Source organism: Pteropus vampyrus, unplaced genomic scaffold (assembly GCF_000151845.1).
Source record: "Pteropus vampyrus isolate Shadow unplaced genomic scaffold, Pvam_2.0 Scaffold489, whole genome shotgun sequence".
Taxonomy (NCBI): domain Eukaryota; kingdom Metazoa; phylum Chordata; class Mammalia; order Chiroptera; family Pteropodidae; genus Pteropus; species Pteropus vampyrus.
In genome coordinates, this window is record NW_011889270.1 from 555,290 (window position 1) to 575,099 (window position 19,810).

Genomic DNA, 19,810 nt, shown 5'->3' on the forward strand with positions numbered 1-19,810 from the left:
TCAAAATGAGCGGAAGCTAAACGAATTTATAATTAAAAAGCAAAAGTGGCATCAAGTGAAAATGGTAAGCCAACAAAATTCAATAGTGGTAACGCACTAAGTTTCCTCCCAAACTCTGATATTCAAATAATCGGCACGTGTCTATGTTGGTATTAGCCATGGTAATGTTGACAAACTTCTTAGAATACTGAATTGGATCCTTAGAAACTTAATAATGTATCAGTTGGGGCTGATGAATGCCAGATTTTAATAAACGTTCCTCACCCATTTAGGTTGCCGTTAAGAGTGGAATAATGGAAAGGGAGGTGGGCAGCTGACCTTGTTTACAAAACGTGATCTGAGGGTGGGGGCCCGCGGTCCCGGCTTCCAGCTCTGGATGACGCTTCATGGAAACACTGAGGAATGGCCAGTGGAGGAGGTGGCAACATCAGCCAACGTTCTGAAGCACACAGGCTCAGGAAAACGTAGCACCTCCATCCTACATCGAGAAAAGGCCATTTCTTCCTGTAATACACGGCTTACAGCTCGAGACCTCGATTCGGTCCTCAACGTCCACTTTAATAAGTCACCTCCACGACGAAAGATCTACGGTATGAAGGTTATGTGCAGTGTAGCTGTGGGGGGTCCAAGTATGTATTTCATGTGTAGTTGTGCCGAAGTGCTTTATGAGGTGTAGACAAATCGGGGAGAACCAGAACGAGCAGGTATAAGCTCCCAGGAGACAGACTCCAGCTCGAAATGAAGTCTGTGTTTCCGTTCAGACTGCAGTGACGGCAGGGGCCGCCCCGCACAGGACAGGCTGCCCAGTTAGATGTCATTTGTGCACGGATCCTGCTTTGGGTGAGAGAGTATACTGTCTTTCAACCCTAAGACGTGATCCCATGAATGTCAGACCTGTTGGAACGACACTGGAATCGAGTTCAACTTTACTTGCTCCGTCGGGGCTAACCCTCTTCCAAACTTCTACCTGGCTTTTCGCTCTCACCGGCCCTGGAATAGAAAGGAACGTCTTGTCCCCAGATGCCAGGATGGCAACCGTGGCCCGCATTTTGGCCGTCACGTCGGGAACAACTAAAGTCCGAAAACTCAGATAACACGTTTGAAATTTTGGGATGCCATCCTCTCTCTTGAGCTTATTTCTAATGACCACAAAATATTTTACATGGAGTCAAATGTGATAATACAATTTTCTTTATTAAAAATAATTTACAGCATCAATAACATATGCACAATTGTCATCGACTGGACTTTGCCTCCAATATATTTCTATACAATACTTAACATTACTGAACTTAAAACTGTTACACTGTTTTGTTGGCTTTAAATAACTGACAACGATCTGGAGTTACTTAAGTCAGAGACACGGTTTCGTAGCCACGTTGTGTGTTGAGTTGATAGAAGCCTAAGTCCATCTCCTTCCCCTTTATTTCTCCAAACCAAAACAAGAGTCAACACCCAGTGTCAGAACCTTCTCCCCAAACCGTGAGGGAAAAGAAAGGCGTCTTTTAATTCGACCACGGAAAAACGTCAGTCCAATCGTTTCTCCCCATCCTGTCACTCATCACCGAGGAGGCGATGCACACAACACTGTCAGCAAAAATGCAAATGACTAGGACTCTGATTTTGGTCTTAGCTATACTTCCCCTCCGCCGCCTTTAGTACCACTGAAGTTTGATCACCAGTGAAAACTTAGCAATCTGGCTAAAGGAATTCTGATGCCTCTCATTCACGTCACCTTGGACATCTGGAGATAGAACAGGAAAGAATGACAATGGTCATCCTGGGAACTTGTTAGTTATACTAATGGCGATTCAGTGGTCGGATGACATTTTCCCTGATATCGTTTATTGGAGCAACAAAACCCAGAGAACGAAACACAGAAACGCTACGTAGCATAATGTGCTTGAAGGTGACAACACTGATTTTCTTCTCTTATGTAACCATTATACTTCCTTTCCACGGTATCTGTTTTTTAAACATAAAATGACCCAGATGTAGTTAACGAAGGAGATAAGTAAAACAATAGAAACCAACAGACGCCACGTTTTCGCAAACACACTATTTGGCTAGAGGCAGAAGTATAAGGTACACTGGGACATACATTCGCAATTCTCCTCCCCGACGGATAATCATGCTTCTCGAGATTTTTGGTTCATTGAATATAAGCAAGAGATTAAGGAAACCTCGATCCCTTCCTCACACACAGGATCCGTTTGTACTATCACCGGACGAGGTGGACTGGAAGTTTAAGTGCTTCATTCACTAGCTTTATCATCTTCGACTCCCGGATTAGCTGTTTATGGCGATGCCCAGGCCTCTGCCCACAGGCTGCATGTTAGAGTACGTTTAAAAATAATATAGGTGCCACCCCGAACGTGGAATTATCATTTCTTCAAAGCATGTCACAGATACTTAACATTCAACTTAACTTCTCAATCCCTAACTCATGTTTTCATGTAAATTAAAAATACATGCACCGACAGACACACGGTACACCAAAAATCAAGAACACGATGATCTGAAAGTACCACAGAAAATATTTATAAAAAAATTTAAATAAAAAAGGGAAACTGCTTTGTCACACTCCAGCCCATCTAATTGTCTAACATATTATCTGCTGAATATTTTCAAAAGATTGTGTGATTGATTATGTGCAAAAGTCTCAGTGGTCTTTACCCACTGGTTTGATAGTTGCAGCATTTTAGCTTAAAACAAATAATTTATTCCTTGCAGTGTTGAACCAACTCTGAATTGCAGTAAATCAGGTCACTTGATGATCTTCGTGTGAAAACAAAACTCACTGCACTCGACCTTCTGCCTACTAAGTTTAATTTCTTCACTTAAAAAAGGGGGCTTAGGACTTTCTGGAATCGGTTAGCCAATCTTCTTTTTAAAAGTCGCCAAACTTCTTGCGGACAGAGCATGTGAGGTGGTAACGGACATGCATCTATCTACGGTGCTCAGCCACAACTTAAATGTTTTACGCCGATGGTCAGCTTCAGCTAAAACGAAAACATAAACCCATTCATAGAATCGTGCGCCCCAAGTAAAACAATGATTCAAACGACAGAAAATCAATCTAAATAACTAAGAAATAACCAACACTTTAAAATGCTCAGGGTTGAGCAACCATGTAATTTAGGGTGGGTCATTTCAACTCTAGGGGAAATCATTTTAGTGTTTAATGATTAAATAAAGTTCTCTTCGGTAACTCTAAATGAGTGGGATTTTGGTTAATGACATCTAAAACTGGGTTACAGGAAGTTACACTACCGTGTAAATTGAGTGAAATCATCTAATCCGATTAAGATGCCGTAGCTAATGTGTGGTGCTGTCAGCCGCCCTCTGCCACCGCCCGTGCTGACGGGGAGGAGACCTTGCCGACTGCACAGAGTGACTGCGCCTGGGGCAGCTTCCACCCCCTGCGGCCAGATGGAGACAGAGGGCAACCCCGGCTCGTGGCACAGACGGACAATGCCGACTGTCCCCGGCACAGTTCCGAGAAGGAACCGATGTACCTGGAAGTCCACTTATCAATCAGAGTCCGACTACCACGATCTCAAAATCTGATCTGGCTCCTTGTATTTTAATCTCCTACTTAAACCAACAAACAGCAGTATACAGTTTTATGGGTGCAAAACTAAACAAACAACTTCGGGAAGGTTATTCATATAAGAATCTTCAACACAAGTTCAACTTCCGCCTTTATTTACAAAATGGTCTGATAAAATATCCCCTCATAGGTCTCTTCCATAACACGCTTCACACGCTGATTTTAGCAATGTTAATAGCACCATTCGTATATTATTTAAAATCAAGAAGATTTCATTTCTGTCTCTATGTTGATTCACCAGCATTTACATCCATGGATGAGATCAGTGAGCATCCGGAACTGTCTGTGGCTCCATGGCGAGGTTTCCTGGGTCCAGCACAAAAGGCTTTGTGTGCAGTGACCAGTTAGGAACGGTGTCCGTGGCGAGCAGATACTATGAGAATTTTCGTGCCACAAAGTTTAATAATCCTCCATGTTTGTACAACGTTACTTCCACGTCATTTTCAAACGAAGCGATCACGCTGAATACTTTTCCAGTGCTTGTCTTTAAACAAACAGAAACATCTCACGTGAGTGCTAATATCTTTGGTCAGTGTCCCTTGGCAGTTAGTACCATCTGTCTTCCCGGTCAGCGATTATACCCGCCACATACTCTGTGTGCAAAACATTTCTCCTGCTTGAAAACCACCTGAGATACCTAACCATGGGCTCTGTAGTTAAGTAGAAAAACAGGTGTTTTCACGCCTAATTCTAAACGATAAATATCATATCAAGTAGTTCGGGTTGACTCATTAACTGGGGAAGCTACACTCACTACTCGAAGTCAGCTTTACATGAAATACTCGTTGCATTTAACATCTGCCGCTCTCTTCCTTTTTTCTTAATTGTAAAGTCTGTGTTACTCTAACCCTGAATGCTCAACTCTGCCTGCTCCCGGGGGAGGAGCCTACGCCCGCATGAAAAAGCAAAGCAGAACAGAACGAGCTGACGGGCGGGAAAGGACAGCTGGACACGCACGCCTGGAGTCCACAGATCTTCTTTGTTCTGGACTGCGTGTCCAGTGCGTCTGACTTTTCCTCAAGAGAACTGTATTAACGGGAAACAGAGCCGTCTTCGACCACGGCTCACGTTCACTGACCGACCCTAGCGTGCAATTGACAGTCCTTGCTTTTCTTCGCCTGACAACCATCTCTCTGAGCACACTGCACACAATCGCACATGAGAATTTAGAGATACCTTGATATTGAGCGTAACTCCAGGGGAGAGCTCTTCAGGAAACGCTAAAGAAAACGTTTCTCGGCCGGACAGGCCCAGGGACCCCGTGCTTTGTCCCGGGAGGAACTGGAGCGGGGCCACGCCCATCCCAATCAGGTGATCCTTGTGAATTTTTTCGTAACTTTCAGCCAAAACAGCTTTCACACCCTGTAACAAAATCACATTTTACTTCCTCTGATCATCTCTGAAAGTTGCTTTACTGAGCATTTTAAAGGAAAGAAAAAATCTCCTTTTGGCCGTCCTGTAAAAACTCAGCCTAACGCTCCACACCGAAACCCGCGCTGCCTCAGGTCCCAGAAGCCTCCCGGGGAGTCTGTGCACTCGGAGCGGCCCCCTGTGAACGGGCGGCTGCTCGGCCCTCCAACGGGCCCAGGAGGGTTCCCGACTGGTCACCAACACCCCTCTCGAAATGCCACTAAAGTAGAAAAATAGAGAAGCTACGAGCCCGCAGCAGCAAAGGGAAGAGGAGACAAGTAACTGACGCAGCAGGCAACACCGACACCAGAGAAACAGATCAGAGCGCGACAGCAAGCAGCTCTGCGGCCATGCGCGAGAAGGACCTGCGAAGGCTGGAGACTCGAAGGCGAGGTCCTCGGAGCCCCGGAGAGCTGGGCGGGGGTTCCTGGCAGCGGCAAGGTCCCCGCTCGGCCCCGCTCCAGGAGATGGAGTTTGCTCTCCGGACAAAGTAAGCTAGAGAGGCTCCAGACCCGTGCTTCCCAACTTCAAACAGAAAAATTTATTGTCCCCCAAGTTACTGTCCTGCCAGGCACCGCCGCCAACTATTTGGGGCGGGGCGGGGGGAGTAAAATCTGGCCCACTACGTCTTCAGTCTGTTAACCGTGATGGAGCAAATCGGAGAAAATTACATGAAAACGGGTAAGTACAATTACCGAGAGTACAAACTATTATTATAAAGCGTTAGCTTAAGACAGAATCTCCCTTCCCTCTACCACGACTTCTTCAAATAAGACTGATGTTAAGTCTCATCAGATTCAGAGTATTAATGCAACTAGATGAGTACGAAAGATATAAGATCACTTGAAAAAACCCGCAAATACTGTAAGATCCAAAGAAGCATAAAAACTCCAAATGAGCAAAATAAACTTCGCTAGAACATTACTGATAAAGAAAATACTTAAAGCTGATGTTTAAGAAAATAACATTTAAGAAGTGATACCAGCAAATACGGTCCTTTGGCAGCCCAGTCTCTCGAATTTCCTGAACCGTATTTCTTTCCTGCTAAAATGATCAGTGGGATACCTTCTTTCTGGTACAGCTCTGCAGCCTCAAATACATCTAGCTGTACACGGAAACAAACACAAAAATCTTTAATACGAATTTTGATGAGGTTAGCAATCGCCTTTGTATACGTGCTTTGTATGCGTCCTTACCGTCTGTCCTGATGGAAAGTGAATTGTTTTGGGAGCTGGTTTTCCAATAAACTTATTAAAAAGCTTGACATTTGCAAAAGTGCCTCTCGTCATCACGGCATCATTACCTCTCCGGGCTCCGTAAGAGTTGAATTCGCGAGGGGTAAGGCTAGAAGAGTTACAAAAGTCAGCTTTCATTTCAGCTAGGAAATAACCACACGCTGTTCGGCTGTAAAACTTACACAAAAACACTTTTTTATTACGGGAAATTGCAAGCACGTACAAAGGTAGAGAAAACGGAACGGTGAATACCCATGCACCTATCACTAAATTACGCGAATCAACTCATGGGCTGTTTCTTCTATAATCGCCCCCATTAGATTATTCTGAAGCCAACTCAGATGTCATATTTCAACTATACGTATTTCAGCATGTTTCTCTAAATGATGTGGACTCCTAAAAAACATCTCAGTAACAAAAAAGCAAAACAACACAAAAAAGAAATCACGATTTCTTCGCATTGGACAGCCAGTTAACAGCCGAGCGCCCCTCACCTTCCCCATGCCTTTTTTGTCGTCGTTCAAATCGGGGTCCGAACATGGCCCGTAAATCATTTGGTTGATCGAGTCTCTTTTAGTCTCTATGTTCCTTCCCTCTCCCTTTTTGTCCCCTCTTGTACTTTGTCACATACTTTTGTCTCTAGGCTGTACTGACTGCACCTCCATGGCATCACTTCACGTGCCATTCTGTCCCCTGTACTCTTATGAACCAGACATCACATCTACTGGCTGGAGAAGATCTGTCTCTGACTGGGCACCGACCAGGCCTGGCCTCGTGCATGCAGCCCTTACAGCCCGCAAAGCACACGTCTAAATGCTGTGCTCCAACAGCTGGGGCGGGGGCGGGGGCGGCTGGAACCAATCACCAGGCTTTATTATCTGGTTGGTCAGACTAAGCTGACTTTTCAACAAAGTAGCACTAAAAAAAGGAAATTCCTGTTTCCAATCACTGGTTTATTTTATTTAGCCTGCAAGGGCTTGACCTCAAATAGCAATTTCAAGTTTTGAAGTTCTAAGGAACGGCAGGTACAACAGGTACCCCAGGCAGACACTGCAACAGTGTGTACCCGCTGGATAAAGGAGCCTCTCAGACACCCGGGGACCGGACGCACGTACCCTCTATTTGTCAGGTACTTGGCAGCAGCGCTGCTTCTGGCGATGCTTCCTGCAGGCGATATGTGGTCTGTCGTGACACAGTCCCCCAGATGTAACAACACGTGGGCGTTCTCGATGGGCTGGAGTGCAGCGGGCTCTTTGGTCTAAAAGGTGAGAAGAAGCTGAAGGCATTTAACTCTTCGAGACCTTTTTTAACTTCATAACCACCTTTCAAAGATGAAGCAGTGAAACAGTACTTACAAGCTTGTCGAAAAATGAAGGGCACCTGATGTAAGTGGACTTTAAGTCCCACGGAAACAAAACTGAGTCTGGGGCTTCTAAGCAACTCCACCGTTTATTCCCCATCTGTCAATATGGTTTCGGTTGGGAACCAAAAGAGAGAGAAAATGGAGTCAGAAGAGGCTCATGAAGACAGGCGCTTAGGTCAGACTGAGACAAGGCCTGGCCACGCAGAAGGATCTACAGGCTCCTGAAGGCCGAGGAAGCGTGCTCTGGGGCACGCTGCCAACCTTCAGAACACGGCGATGGAGGAAGACCTCGGCTCTGCTCAGTGCATCTGTCCATGCGGATTAGTGCGACCTTCACACTGTGCTCATTCAGACCTCGCCGCTACCCAGCAGCCACGGCCACCACCACGGCACCTCCCGTCTGCACCCGACCACAGCTGTTCATCCTGCCTCCCCTCTGACCCGACCCTCTGTCCAAGGCAGAGCAGCCCCTTAGATGAGGATTCCCTCTGCCCAACACCTTCCGAGGGCTCCCACCTCACCTCACCCAGAGTAGGAGACCACACCCGCACAAGGGCCCAAGATCCCACGTGAACTCGACCCCCACCGCTCCCTGTGTACCCTCTGCTGTAGCCACAGGCCCTCATTAGGGTCCCTCCGAACACCCTGACACTGCTCCCTCCACCTGGAAAGCCCTGCTCCTTGTCTAGAGAGGCGGCTAACTCATTTGCCTTCTTCAAAATTTTACTCAAATGCCCTGTTTTCAACCATCCCATATAAAACTGCGATTTACCCCCGATATCTCTTTACCTTGGTCTATGTCTGCATGGCAATATCACTTCTGAACACATTATATAATTTACCTAATTATTTGGTGTACTATTCACTGTCTGCCTCTTCCCATGAAAAGTGTTTTGGTCATCGATACATGCCAAAAACATAGTGGGTACTCAATAAATACCTACTAAGTGAATAAATACTTTTTCTGCCCCACAGTCCCTGTTCTTGAAGTGTGACTACACATGTGCTCACATGTGCGCAAAGCATCTCTGGAAGACGCTTAAGACACCGACATCGTCGGCCGCCTTTGACGGGGAGCAGATGGGGGAGAGCGCGTGCGGGGCAGCGGGTGGGGAGACTTCACCGTCCGGTCCGTCTCTTTTAAATTCTGAACCATTTGAATGTGACAAACAAGGGCAGCTTCTATGAAACGAGCTCACATTCAGGACGCCAGAGAGAAATGTTTGCCATACGTTTCCAGTACGTAATAAAATCAATTCTAACACTCTAAGTTAGTCTCTTAGCTATTAGATTCCAGACTCAAAATAACTAAGAACTCCGCATTCAAATAATGTAATTAAAAAATAATGTAATTTAAATTTTTATTCTACTCAAAAAGCAAGATGCGTGATATAAACACGGACACTTTATTAAACTACTGAAAAAACAAGTGAGATTCTGACCTCTATCTTCTCTTTTAACGCTTTAAACATGGATAATATAACATGTTCTTCTTCTATCTGATGAACTTCTTCTCGACTAGGCCAAATATCATGCAGGTAAATATTCTTGCCAGCAGGGTCAGTACCTGGTTAAAAAATTTTAATGAGATTTAGTATAAAAAAATAATTCTCCCTCGAGATGTTCACATCTCTTCAAAGACAACACAGAAACCAGGTAAATGACTCAATTATTCAACGACAGAGTCCTTCAGGCTTAGCGGCTGGAAGAACTAATTACGTGCGCATTTTATATTCTTCAGATCAACAGAGACATTAATAACTATGCGTTACGGCCAGACTTTCTGAAATAACTCAGAGCGGCTGGTATAAGAAGCATCTACAATGCAGCAAGTGTGGAAGTGTGTGCTGGCACACATGTGTGCACACGTGTGCAAAGGAAAAGGTACCTAGAGGCTCCGTCTGGAAGTCAATGTTCACGGTGCCTGCTATGGCGTAAGCCACCACTAAGGGCGGGGAGGCAAGATAATTGGCACGAACACAATCACAAAGACGACCTTCAAAGTTTTTGTTTCCAGATAAAACTCCACAAGTAACCAAATCGCCCTGAAAAAAACCACACAAATATAGTCAATTTGAGACATGTATGACGATCGTACACAAGCAACCTCAAACGTTCTCTGTTAAGGCAAGAAACATCCCCGTTATTAGGTACAGGACTGTCAATCGTGTAAATACGCCGAAGCAGTTCCTTACATTATTACGGAATTACTTCAAAAATCTAAAAATTACTTAAATTATTTTATGATCGATGGGTTACTCTTCCCAAGGGGTGCAAGAACAGCAGAAAAATATATATTTTCTACAATTTCATAGTAAACTATAGTTACGAAATCCCGCGTGCTGTCGTGCTGATGCACGCAATTTACCTGTTTGATGGCATTCAGAACTGCTTCTGATAAGGGAGCTGTATTTCCCACACACGTCGAACAGCCATAGCCAACTATTTCGAATCTGCATTTCAGAAAAGAAGTGTGATTGGACAGAGCATCTCAACAGGGATAAATAAGGCCAAGTCTCATCTTTTGCTCCTAGCCCCGCGGTGAGGTTAACTGAAGAGCACGCTCACGGCCACGGTTAAGCTTCGTCAGCGCGTGCGCTCACGGCTCAGGGCGCCGGAGGCCGACGCTCCGTGCTGCTGGGCCGCGCGCAAACCTGTGATGAGCCTGGACGCGCAGGCAGCTCCCTACTGAGCTTTGAGGCTGACGACGCCTGGCACAGAAGCTATCACACCACGGGAAAACTGCTCGAGTGTCCCGAGCTGGAAATATAACACGACCACTCAAAAGCAATGATGCTGGACTTCCATCCACAGGGCTTCATTTAAACTGAAGAGTGTCAAGAGCACTGGCTACCGCCCAACCGGAGGCCCCAAGGGGCACTGCGGCCGGGTGCTCTTAGGGGTGAATCTTTCACTTCTCAACCAATTAAAGCAACCAAAGTCCCTGACAAAAATTCCAAGATGACAGAACCAAAAAATTAAATGTATAATCCTCAAAACTACTTTCAGCTGTTCTTCTAAACCCTCCCCCCGCAAAAACCAAAATTTGTCAGGCTTGCAAAAGAATTAATGATTTATGTAAGACGGTATGTTCCAAAATACTCACTGAAAACATAATTAGCTTCAATTACCTGAGAACGTGAGAAACATAAGTTAATTTCTCCAGAGTTCAGGGACCACTTAACCTATGCTTCACAGAACTAATAACCTCATAAAAACTCAATTAAGGAAGTTAGCTCAGTTAAAAGTACAACCTGAAAGAGTCCATCCTTTTCTGAAAGCTGACTACGAAACTCATGGACAGTTCGCGCTGCCTGGTACCAGCCCTTATACTGTCGGTCACCGTTACCTGGTTTTCCTCGTCCGTCCCATCTTTCCATCCTGCAGCTAGAGATCGCGCCTACTTCTCTGTACCCAACACATGCTGCCTTGTACACTAGATGTGCCCAGTAACGTCTGCTGAGTGATAAGGCCTCAGAAACGGTATGGGGAGGGCAAGGCGACGAGTAGATGAAGGCATGTGTTTTCTACCGTCTTTGCATACGAAACGTCTGAACAAGCAGCTTCAATCCCTGATACCAGAATCAATATGAGTAGCGACCGTCACTTACCCGAGCCTACTGAGATACGGTAACACGCCACTGGAACTGAGGTAATGCGTAACCATGCCACTGCCTGGAGATAAACTTGTTCTGATGTAAGGCTTGACACGCAGACCAGCTTCGACAGCTTTTTTAGCCAAAAGGCCTGCACAGTGAACAAACAGTGATGCTTTCTGGCGGTGTCCTTCCCGCCCATCGAAGGGGGAAGAACTCATTTATGCAACAGGATGATCTCCATTCATTTAGGGTAAAAGTCCAATCAGGAATTTACTCTATCTTGTCCACTTTATACTATTGATTTGTTTCATTTAAAACAAAAAAAACGTAGTAGATATGCTAGTCTTCACGTTGTAAATTACTAAGGTACAGCCTAATAGTATCATGCACACAAATGGAAAAATAAAAAGGAAATAAGAGATATTAACGGAACCATTTTAAATGCCGTAATTGTAATAAACTAACAGTGCTTAAGTACTTCAAACTACTACCAATCGCTCCACACACACACAACCGATCGCACTGACGATCCCTGTCAGCTTTAACCTTCTTCGTACTCTCGTGGAATCCAGCTCTGCTACGGTAAACTCCTACCCCACTGTCAAGAGATCTGCTAATTAACTGCCCTTCCGAATGACAGAAGCAGCGGACACGACCTAAACCTAAAAGACACGTAAGTAATAAGAAAATCAAAACTGACAGCGTAAATCAAACAGCCTTCTTCAGACCTGAGTTGTCTCAGAAAGCCCTCGCTGTCAAACATACGCACTGACACTCATGCAGAATCTAAGAAACAGAGAGTGAATCTAACAGAAAGGTAAAGGTAACCTAGGAAAGGGTGACGCATGGCCTTGCGCCACCACCCACCTGCGGCGAGCATGACCGATGGGTTGCAGTTATTGGTGCAACTGGTGACGGCGGCGATGACCACGGACCCGTGGGAGAGCTGATAGTCTCTTCCTTCATAATGAAGGGAGACGGCGTCGTCTTGCTTCTCGGCTGCAATTTGGAAGCCTCTGAATCCGACCTATGCAAACGTGCACATAAAGACATACTGAATCCTTTCTTCATCCGCTCCACGGAACCCAGCACGGCTATGGTACGCTCGGCACCGCTACGGGCACGTGTAGGAAAAAACGAGTGGCAGGTCCTTGATGTCTGGGTAAAGTTCTGACCATTTGTGAGAGATGCTGAAGGCCCGTGACGCTCAGCAGCTGTGATCCAGCTGGAACGCGAACGCAAACAGGCAGAGGGGCATCTGCGGTGTCCCTAAGCTTCAACCTGCTGACGGCCTAGTCCGACTACACAGGGTCTCCCCTGACCCCATGCTTCTCTGTCCGTTCCTGCTTACAGGAATGCTCAAGACATAGGACAAACTTTTTCTTTGTTAAAAATGGCCCTGAAGATTTGCTCCAAATGATCCCGTGTGTGTGTGTGTGTGTGTGTGTAAAAGATGACGCAAAACTGGCTAGGTGGTAACTGTCGAAGCGAAGTACACAGTTCACAAAACTGTTTTATTCCTGTACGAGTATAACATTTTCCGCAATAAAAAAATTAAGATATCGTAAAAACAAAAGCTCTGAATAAAAAAGCCAGCTCTTGGTTCTCAGAATAGAGAAGGTGGAAGGCCCGAAGCCTTGATTCCTTCTCGCCTGGTAGTCGCAGGAGCCCAGAGCAGTGCTGTCCACCAGACCCTGTGTGGTGACGTCAACAACGACACTCTGCTGTCCAGGACAGGAGCCAGAGTCGTCCCATGTCGCTATTTAGCGCCTGAGATGAGGCTGTCGTGACTAAAAAACCAGATTTTTAACTTTCATTTTAATTAATTTAAATTCCGATTTAGATAGATACAATCGGTTCTGATCCTTAGACTTGGGAAGAAGCTCACGAATGACCCGCTTGCCCTTCAGACAGAAGAAGGGGGCCGCCGGTGTGCGCCGTGACACAGACAAGACAGCAGCACACCGTGCTGACGGGCCACCTTCTGGTTTTTCCCTCCTCAGTGCACAAGTGTGCCGACCAAGAGGTAACCCACCTTTTCATTCAAGCAAGCTCGGAAATCATTTTTCATATCCGTCACAGCGACTCTATCTTGCGGCCTTTTTGGACCACTGACCGATGGAACTATCGAATTCAGATTAATCTGGATCACCTGGGACATGAGAGTGACGGGGAAGAAGAGGGATTAGGGCTCGTCGGGACAGATTCCAGCACGAACTCTCCTTTCAGGAGCAGAATGAGTATGTTTGTATTTGTTTGAATGCAACTCGTTTTCATGGTGAGATACACCCCCAGAAATAAGGATTTAAAAACCCCATGTAACTTCGGAAACATATGAAAATTTGCTAAAAGACTAGCAGATGAGTATGCTAAGTAGCTCACCACCAGCTGAGCAGTCTATATAAATTACTTTATTCCCCAACTGTTCTCTTCCCACAGATAAACACTGTCTTGACAGAAGCCCCAGACAAGCAGAGGCACACGCCAGCTACGGACTGACTGCCCCCGGGGACTGACTGCTTCCCATCCGCCCCTCTGTGCCTGCCCGGCACGCTGGACGGCACACTGGACGGAGGGCTGAGGAAACCTTCCTTCCTTCTCGCGTGCCTGTCACGTCTGGTCAGCAGAGGGTGCTGGCGGGACACTGCGGGAGGGTTTGCTATTCCTGGCTCCAGTGTCCAGGCTCCTGCAGACGTGCTTTTCACTCCTCGGTGTTAAAAATCACGTCCTGTACAAATCTCATCTCCCCACTAGGTTCCTGTTCATTTCTTCCCACGCCTACCACTTCTCTTCCTGCGTTTTACCGGGGTCAAGTCAGTCCAAACTCTCTCGCTCTGGCTCTCGCCAGGACTGAAGGGGCCCTGGTCCCGACGGACCCGGACTGCAGCCCTGCTTCTCTGCTACGCTCGCGTCACGAAGCCAGGCCATCTGTCCTGGCCATTAGGTATGTGGTTAATGAATTCCTCTTGAAGTCAACACCCAGATGGATTTCAGTTTTATTTCTTAATCTGGTCAAGATTTTCATAGGCAAATTTATTCTAGTTTATTATACCACCCACACTTTCCATTTAATTTTTTTATCCTTTCCCTCTAGGTCTTATTTGTTTTAATGGAGACAAAGCAGTAGATTCAATAAACAGAACTGAAAGAGACCAGAAAATGATCAGAGAAGTTAAAAAGATTTGCCCAAAGTGTCGCACAAATTCAAATCCTGTGGGTTTTATACTGGCCTTCAGTAGACCTGTGTACACTCATGTGTTCGTCTAACATGTTTGCTGTCTACCACGGGCCAGGCACTGCTCTAGCAGCTGGGGAGACAGTGCCAAACAAAACCAAGTTCTGCCCTCATGGGGCTTACTTGTTTTCCGGTGGGGGAAAAGACAAGGCAAACGGGTCGGGTACGGATACGTGCTATCAAAAACACATAAAGCTGGGTGAGAAAACATATTTCTCAGCAAAAGCTTAACAGGTAACCAGACCTATGATAAAACCAAGCTGTTTAAGATCCTTAACACACTCCTAGAAAATGAATTATGTGAAAATTAAGCCTTTCGTCAATGTGAATTCTACGTACTTAAATATAAATAAAAGTTCCAAAAGACAAGAACTATTTGCTTAGATTGTCAATTATCTTTAACTTTCAAGACCACGTAACCATGTATCTCTTTCATTTTTATAAAATGTATAAGGTACTCTTATGATAAAGTAGAAAAAGTTACAATGATCAATTAATTATGTTTTAAATACTAAAAATTTAGACTTGATAAAATGTTGTAAAATTCCCTGTAACAGAAATCTATGTAAACTGAATGAATAAAATCAAAGCCCAGTCACAGATATTTATTAAATAATATCACTGACTGAGACACTCACTATGTGCCCAAAACTGTCCTAATAAATTTGCATTTAATCTCTAAAGAATCCTATTCTAAAAAAAAGAATCCTACGAGGTAGAGAATACCTTCGTATTTCAGAGAGGAGGAAACCGAGGCAGAAAGGATAAACAAACTGCCCATGGTCATACAGCTAATAAAGCTCAGAGCTGGATTCCAGCCCCCGCGGTCAGGCTCCAGAATTTCCACCCACGCTGGGCGGTGACTCTGCACGTACCTGGGAGTATTCAGGTTCTCCCGAATCATTCTGGTCGTCTCGAAACAATTTCACAGCTTTAAGGTATGTTTCTACTGACTCGAGTTTGGCTTTGTCAAAACCTGAAAAGATGACGAACAAGAAAATCCAGTAAGGAGCTGTGAAATCTTCTGGGGGTTAAGGGTGCTGAACTTCGACGATGAGCAAGAAATAAATATTACGAATTACGAAGTACTCATAATCGATTTCTTTACAAATTAGGGCTTGACAGTATTCTCAAAGAATAGTAAAAATTTTACCCTTCATGAAAAATCCTACTTTATAAACTGCAGAGCAGCCCCATCTGTAAGTCATTCCATCACTGACGAGATCAGAAATACTGAGCCAGTTCTACAAAACTCACAAAAAATACTGTTTCCAAAAGAAAAACGAGTAAGAAAACTGAACGTAATAAATTACTACCCCCAACAAAGGTAAGTTCATTACTTACCCTAAACAACAAGCGACATTAATGTAATTTAACAGAATGGAAGATTAAAGTAAATGAAGGTAGAAGTGATTTCACAGAGCACAGATCTAACGAGATCTTCAAGAAACTGAAAGGATTTAGAAGTTAACAGTCAGTTTCCAACGTCACACTTGGGTAGTTATCTGTACATCTGATGACAAGTAAATGACTGTGGCAGGTTGTATTTTCCAGCAATTGCTGCCGTGAAGCTCACTCTAAGCCGCATGTGCCTCCTACAACGTGAAGTGACAGTCCTACGCTCACTCCCCTGAACCTGAGCAAGGTGACTTCCGGCTGGTGGGGTGCGCTCTCTCTCAGGTCAGTTACACGGAGAAACCACGCATGGGTGTCCAGGCTGACAGCCCAGCTGAGTCCCCAGCTGACAGCTGGCACTCACTGCCAGGCAAGAGAGTGCAGCTGGCCCCCCGAGACCACGCGGCAGACACAGCTGTCCCAGCTGTGCCCTCCGTGAATTACTGACCACTGAAACCATGTGGCAGTAAATGATGACTGCTGTTTTAAGCCACTAAGTTTTGGGATAATTTGTTATACAATAATAGATCATTAATATCTTAACTCATTTTAATATGCAAATATTAAACGTCTCTAACGATTTTTGTCTTGAATGTTCTACCAACCTAAATTCCGTTAGAGGACTGTCCCCTCTAAGGTCTAATGACCAGGCGTCCACTTTGCCATCTGATTTATGAACTTACAATAATCTGCCCCAAACTGAAGAATACTAGAATTCATTCCCAAAATACACACCTCTGACTAGGGCAATGATCTCTTAAAAACGAGAAAGTACACCAAATAAAAAAAGAGATCCTGCTTTTAACTGGGGCCTTCCGAACCAACAACACGTCTGGTTTTGCAGGCGCGTGGTTTTAAATTAAACAGTCAGCACAGGAGCGGCCGAAGCTCCCAGCTACTCAGGCTGCAGAGAAGATCTGGAACCTGTCACCCTGGGCGGCTCTTCACAAAAGGCTGTGCCCCTTGTCCTTCGGAGGGAGCCCGGTTCTCAGGCTCTCCTGTCTGGACGCGGCGGGGAGAGTGGAGAACACGCCTGAGCCTGCCTCCAGCCGCTAACCCCAGGCGGGGCAGAGGCACCCGTCCCCGCGGGAAACGCGGGGCGGGATCGGCGGTCTGAACAACCCCTTAAACTGCTGGAATGAGTCACGGGGGCCTGTGGTCTGAGGACAGGACGCTCTTTAAAGTCCTTGATGCAGTTTATTTGAAAGTCACTGTTTCAAAATAAGATAACCATATGAGTACTAAGTAACGAGGCAGTGGTCTATCCTAAAACGTTTCACAGACGCACTGGAAAAATCACATGCTTATCCTAATGATCTCATGTCCTCTTACCTGTATGTTCTAAATGTTTTAATGTCACATTGTCGACAGGGAAAAAGCTGAGGGTAGCACCGTATTCCGGACACATGTTTGCTATCGTCGTTCGATCCACTATAGATAACTGTGAAACTCCACTTCCAAAAAACTCAACGAACTTCCCAGCCACTCCTACTTGCCTGAGGTGCTGTAGAAAAGGATACACAGAAAGACGCGAAATTAGCAGGAAGACTGGCATCGAGTTGCTGAAAACTATACGATCTAATTTTTTAACCGATACTAGTGAAAGTGAAGAAAAGAGGTCCTCTGGTTTTCCAAGAATTTTAAGGTAAACAGTGAACAGAAGAGAGGTTCAGTGTCGCCGTCAGGGCAGAAAGGGCTGGGAAGCTCAGAGTGTCTGCGATGCGCGCTGTGACGTTTCTGAAGTCAGGGACGGTCCAGACGCAACGGTGTCTGTTAGCTGGCGGCCCTATTTCCTAGGTCGTAAAATAACGGCACTTTTAACCACGGATGGCATCTCCGATTTAATGAAATGCTAATACACCGATCAAACTGCGCATTTAAATAAAAAATCATACACTGGTTAAGAAAATTCTTCTAATTCCAACTACTGGTCCCAATGTTTATAGCAACCTGAATTACAGGTAAATTCCATTTTCATAGGATTTAACATGTGGCTTCAAGCTCGATTCCTCCTAACATCATTTTTCTTAGTTACCACCAAGTGACCAGAACAGCCGCTCGCCTTTTAACTGTACCATGGTCTCAGATCGGTGCGGGGAGGGGGTGCGGGGAGGGAGCGCGGGGAGGAAGCTTAGAACGAGCGACCTTCCGCGCGTGCGCAGTACTAACCCCGCGCGGCAGGGGTGCTCTGGCCCGCTTAGCGCAGGGTCTCCTTACAGATATGCGACCTCGGGCCCAAGGAAAGGTGTTTTTAAGGGTGAGCAATATAGCTCAGAGGTACCAAGCTGCGGCTTTCACCAAAGTAATGAGGTGCCGCAATGTATATTTTGAAAAAAACGTGATTAATCCAACAAAGATCATGAATAGAACAGGACATCAAATATAGTACCGAATAAAAGTATGCATAGTATATTTAACTTTTGTATCGATAAGTCAAAATGTCAAAAATTGACATGTAATATTATTTTAAAAACATAGCCGGAGGGGTCTGACAGGCAGCATCGATTTTCAGGAGATCTGAAGGAGAGAATTGATTTCTCTGAACACATAATGGGACGTCCTTTCCCCTGAGGAACGACACTGCGAATCTCAATTTAACTTCTTGCCCTTTTGGTCCCGTACGTCGCGTCAATCATTTTGTAAGATGTCAAACGGCCTCACGATCAGGGAAGATGGGTCGATAGCACGCGCCGAGGCGCAGGCCTCCAGGTGACAAGCTGTGATGCCGAGGCCCTGGGAGGCACAGAGGGGGCCTCGTGGAACGGCCCCCAGGCTCACGTGACGTAACCATTAAGAGGCAGTTAGTCAGTGAACCCTGGGAATCTGGGGGAGGGAGCGGTCACAAATGGTTGTGCACTACGAACTCCTAGAATACTTGTGCTGGACACGCGCAGTCCGTATTTTAAAAACTCCGAGGGAGACACTCTGAAGGCGTATGAGAGCAGCCAGCAGATGAATCTGACGCTGCTGCGCTGCTACAGCCCGCGGTCTGCAGAGCCAGAAGGCAAACGACTCAGTTAAGTGGTAAAGGAAATAAGGCTTTTCCTAAAGATAATTTCCTAAACTCACGTAGCCAGCCAGCAACGCAGCAGGGCGAGGCAGAGGTCGCGAAAGCTGCTGCCGGGGACAGACGCTGGGTTCCCGCTTTCCGCTGGGTCACCCTCTGGCCCCACGCTGAGCTGCTCAGTGTCACGGTGTCTGTTCTCTTGGAACCAAAATGGGGCCAGGAACAACAGAGCCAATCTCACAGGCTGGTAATGAGGACCGAGTTAACGTGCCCAATGAGCAATGACAGGACAAACTGTCTAGGACTCAGCAGTACACGGTCGTGTATTTGCGATGACACAGCTAAGAATGTGACAGAGCTGAGGCGGCTCACAGAGGACCCTCTACTTACTTAAACACAGTGCCACGAGGCTCCGCGGCGGCACGACGTCCACGTACCTTTGTAACGCCGAGGACAACATCTATGGACGTAACAAAAGGGTTTGAGGAGCCAGTTAACTCGCATCCGACCACCTCCGGTAAGGTGAGGGAAACGGGCAGGCCCAGCATAACTGCTTCTGTTTCGATGCCCCCGACGCCTGCGGGGAGAAAGACAGGCACATGAGCCAGTGCGCGTCCGGGCCACCCGAGTGCTCTCTGGGACGCGCGGGTGCCGCACGAGCTCGCCCGACACGGTGCTGCTGCGGACTCCGGCCACGCCTGCGGGCATGGAATCCAAGTCTTCTCAGAAGAATGACTCCGCTCGCGCGGCTGCAACAGCGGATTTTTACCTTCGCGTTAAATTCAGTAAACGTTTAGTATTCACTACGGTAAGTACTGGACTATGCTCGACACTCGTCACGGATAGAACCCAGTCCCTGTCATCCTCAAGGATTTCAGTCTAAGGGCAAAGACAAAAGGTCAATCATCATCATATACCCTATCAAAGAGTAAATGGCTTCTGCCAGAGGGAAC

At 46.0% G+C, this 19,810-nt stretch overlaps 1 protein-coding gene across 1 annotated transcript in view; it reads right to left on the reverse strand.

Annotated features, from left to right (window-relative positions):
- Positions 1-1,175: 1,175 nt before the first annotated feature.
- The window catches only part of IREB2 (iron responsive element binding protein 2), a 38,495-nt gene continuing 19,860 nt past the window's right edge, over positions 1,176-19,810 (reverse strand). Inside the window, exons 9-22 of the mRNA XM_011382789.2 lie at positions 17,183-17,354; positions 15,331-15,431; positions 13,256-13,372; positions 12,088-12,247; positions 11,233-11,368; positions 9,990-10,074; positions 9,510-9,666; positions 9,064-9,188; positions 7,614-7,718; positions 7,374-7,516; positions 6,220-6,367; positions 6,006-6,128; positions 4,790-4,975; positions 1,176-4,097 (exon numbers count right to left, since the gene is read on the reverse strand). Coding sequence (XP_011381091.1) covers positions 3,987-4,097; positions 4,790-4,975; positions 6,006-6,128; positions 6,220-6,367; positions 7,374-7,516; positions 7,614-7,718; positions 9,064-9,188; positions 9,510-9,666; positions 9,990-10,074; positions 11,233-11,368; positions 12,088-12,247; positions 13,256-13,372; positions 15,331-15,431; positions 17,183-17,354 — 1,869 coding nt within the window. The 3' untranslated portion in view covers positions 1,176-3,986. The remainder of the gene's footprint in view (positions 4,098-4,789; positions 4,976-6,005; positions 6,129-6,219; positions 6,368-7,373; positions 7,517-7,613; positions 7,719-9,063; positions 9,189-9,509; positions 9,667-9,989; positions 10,075-11,232; positions 11,369-12,087; positions 12,248-13,255; positions 13,373-15,330; positions 15,432-17,182; positions 17,355-19,810) is intronic.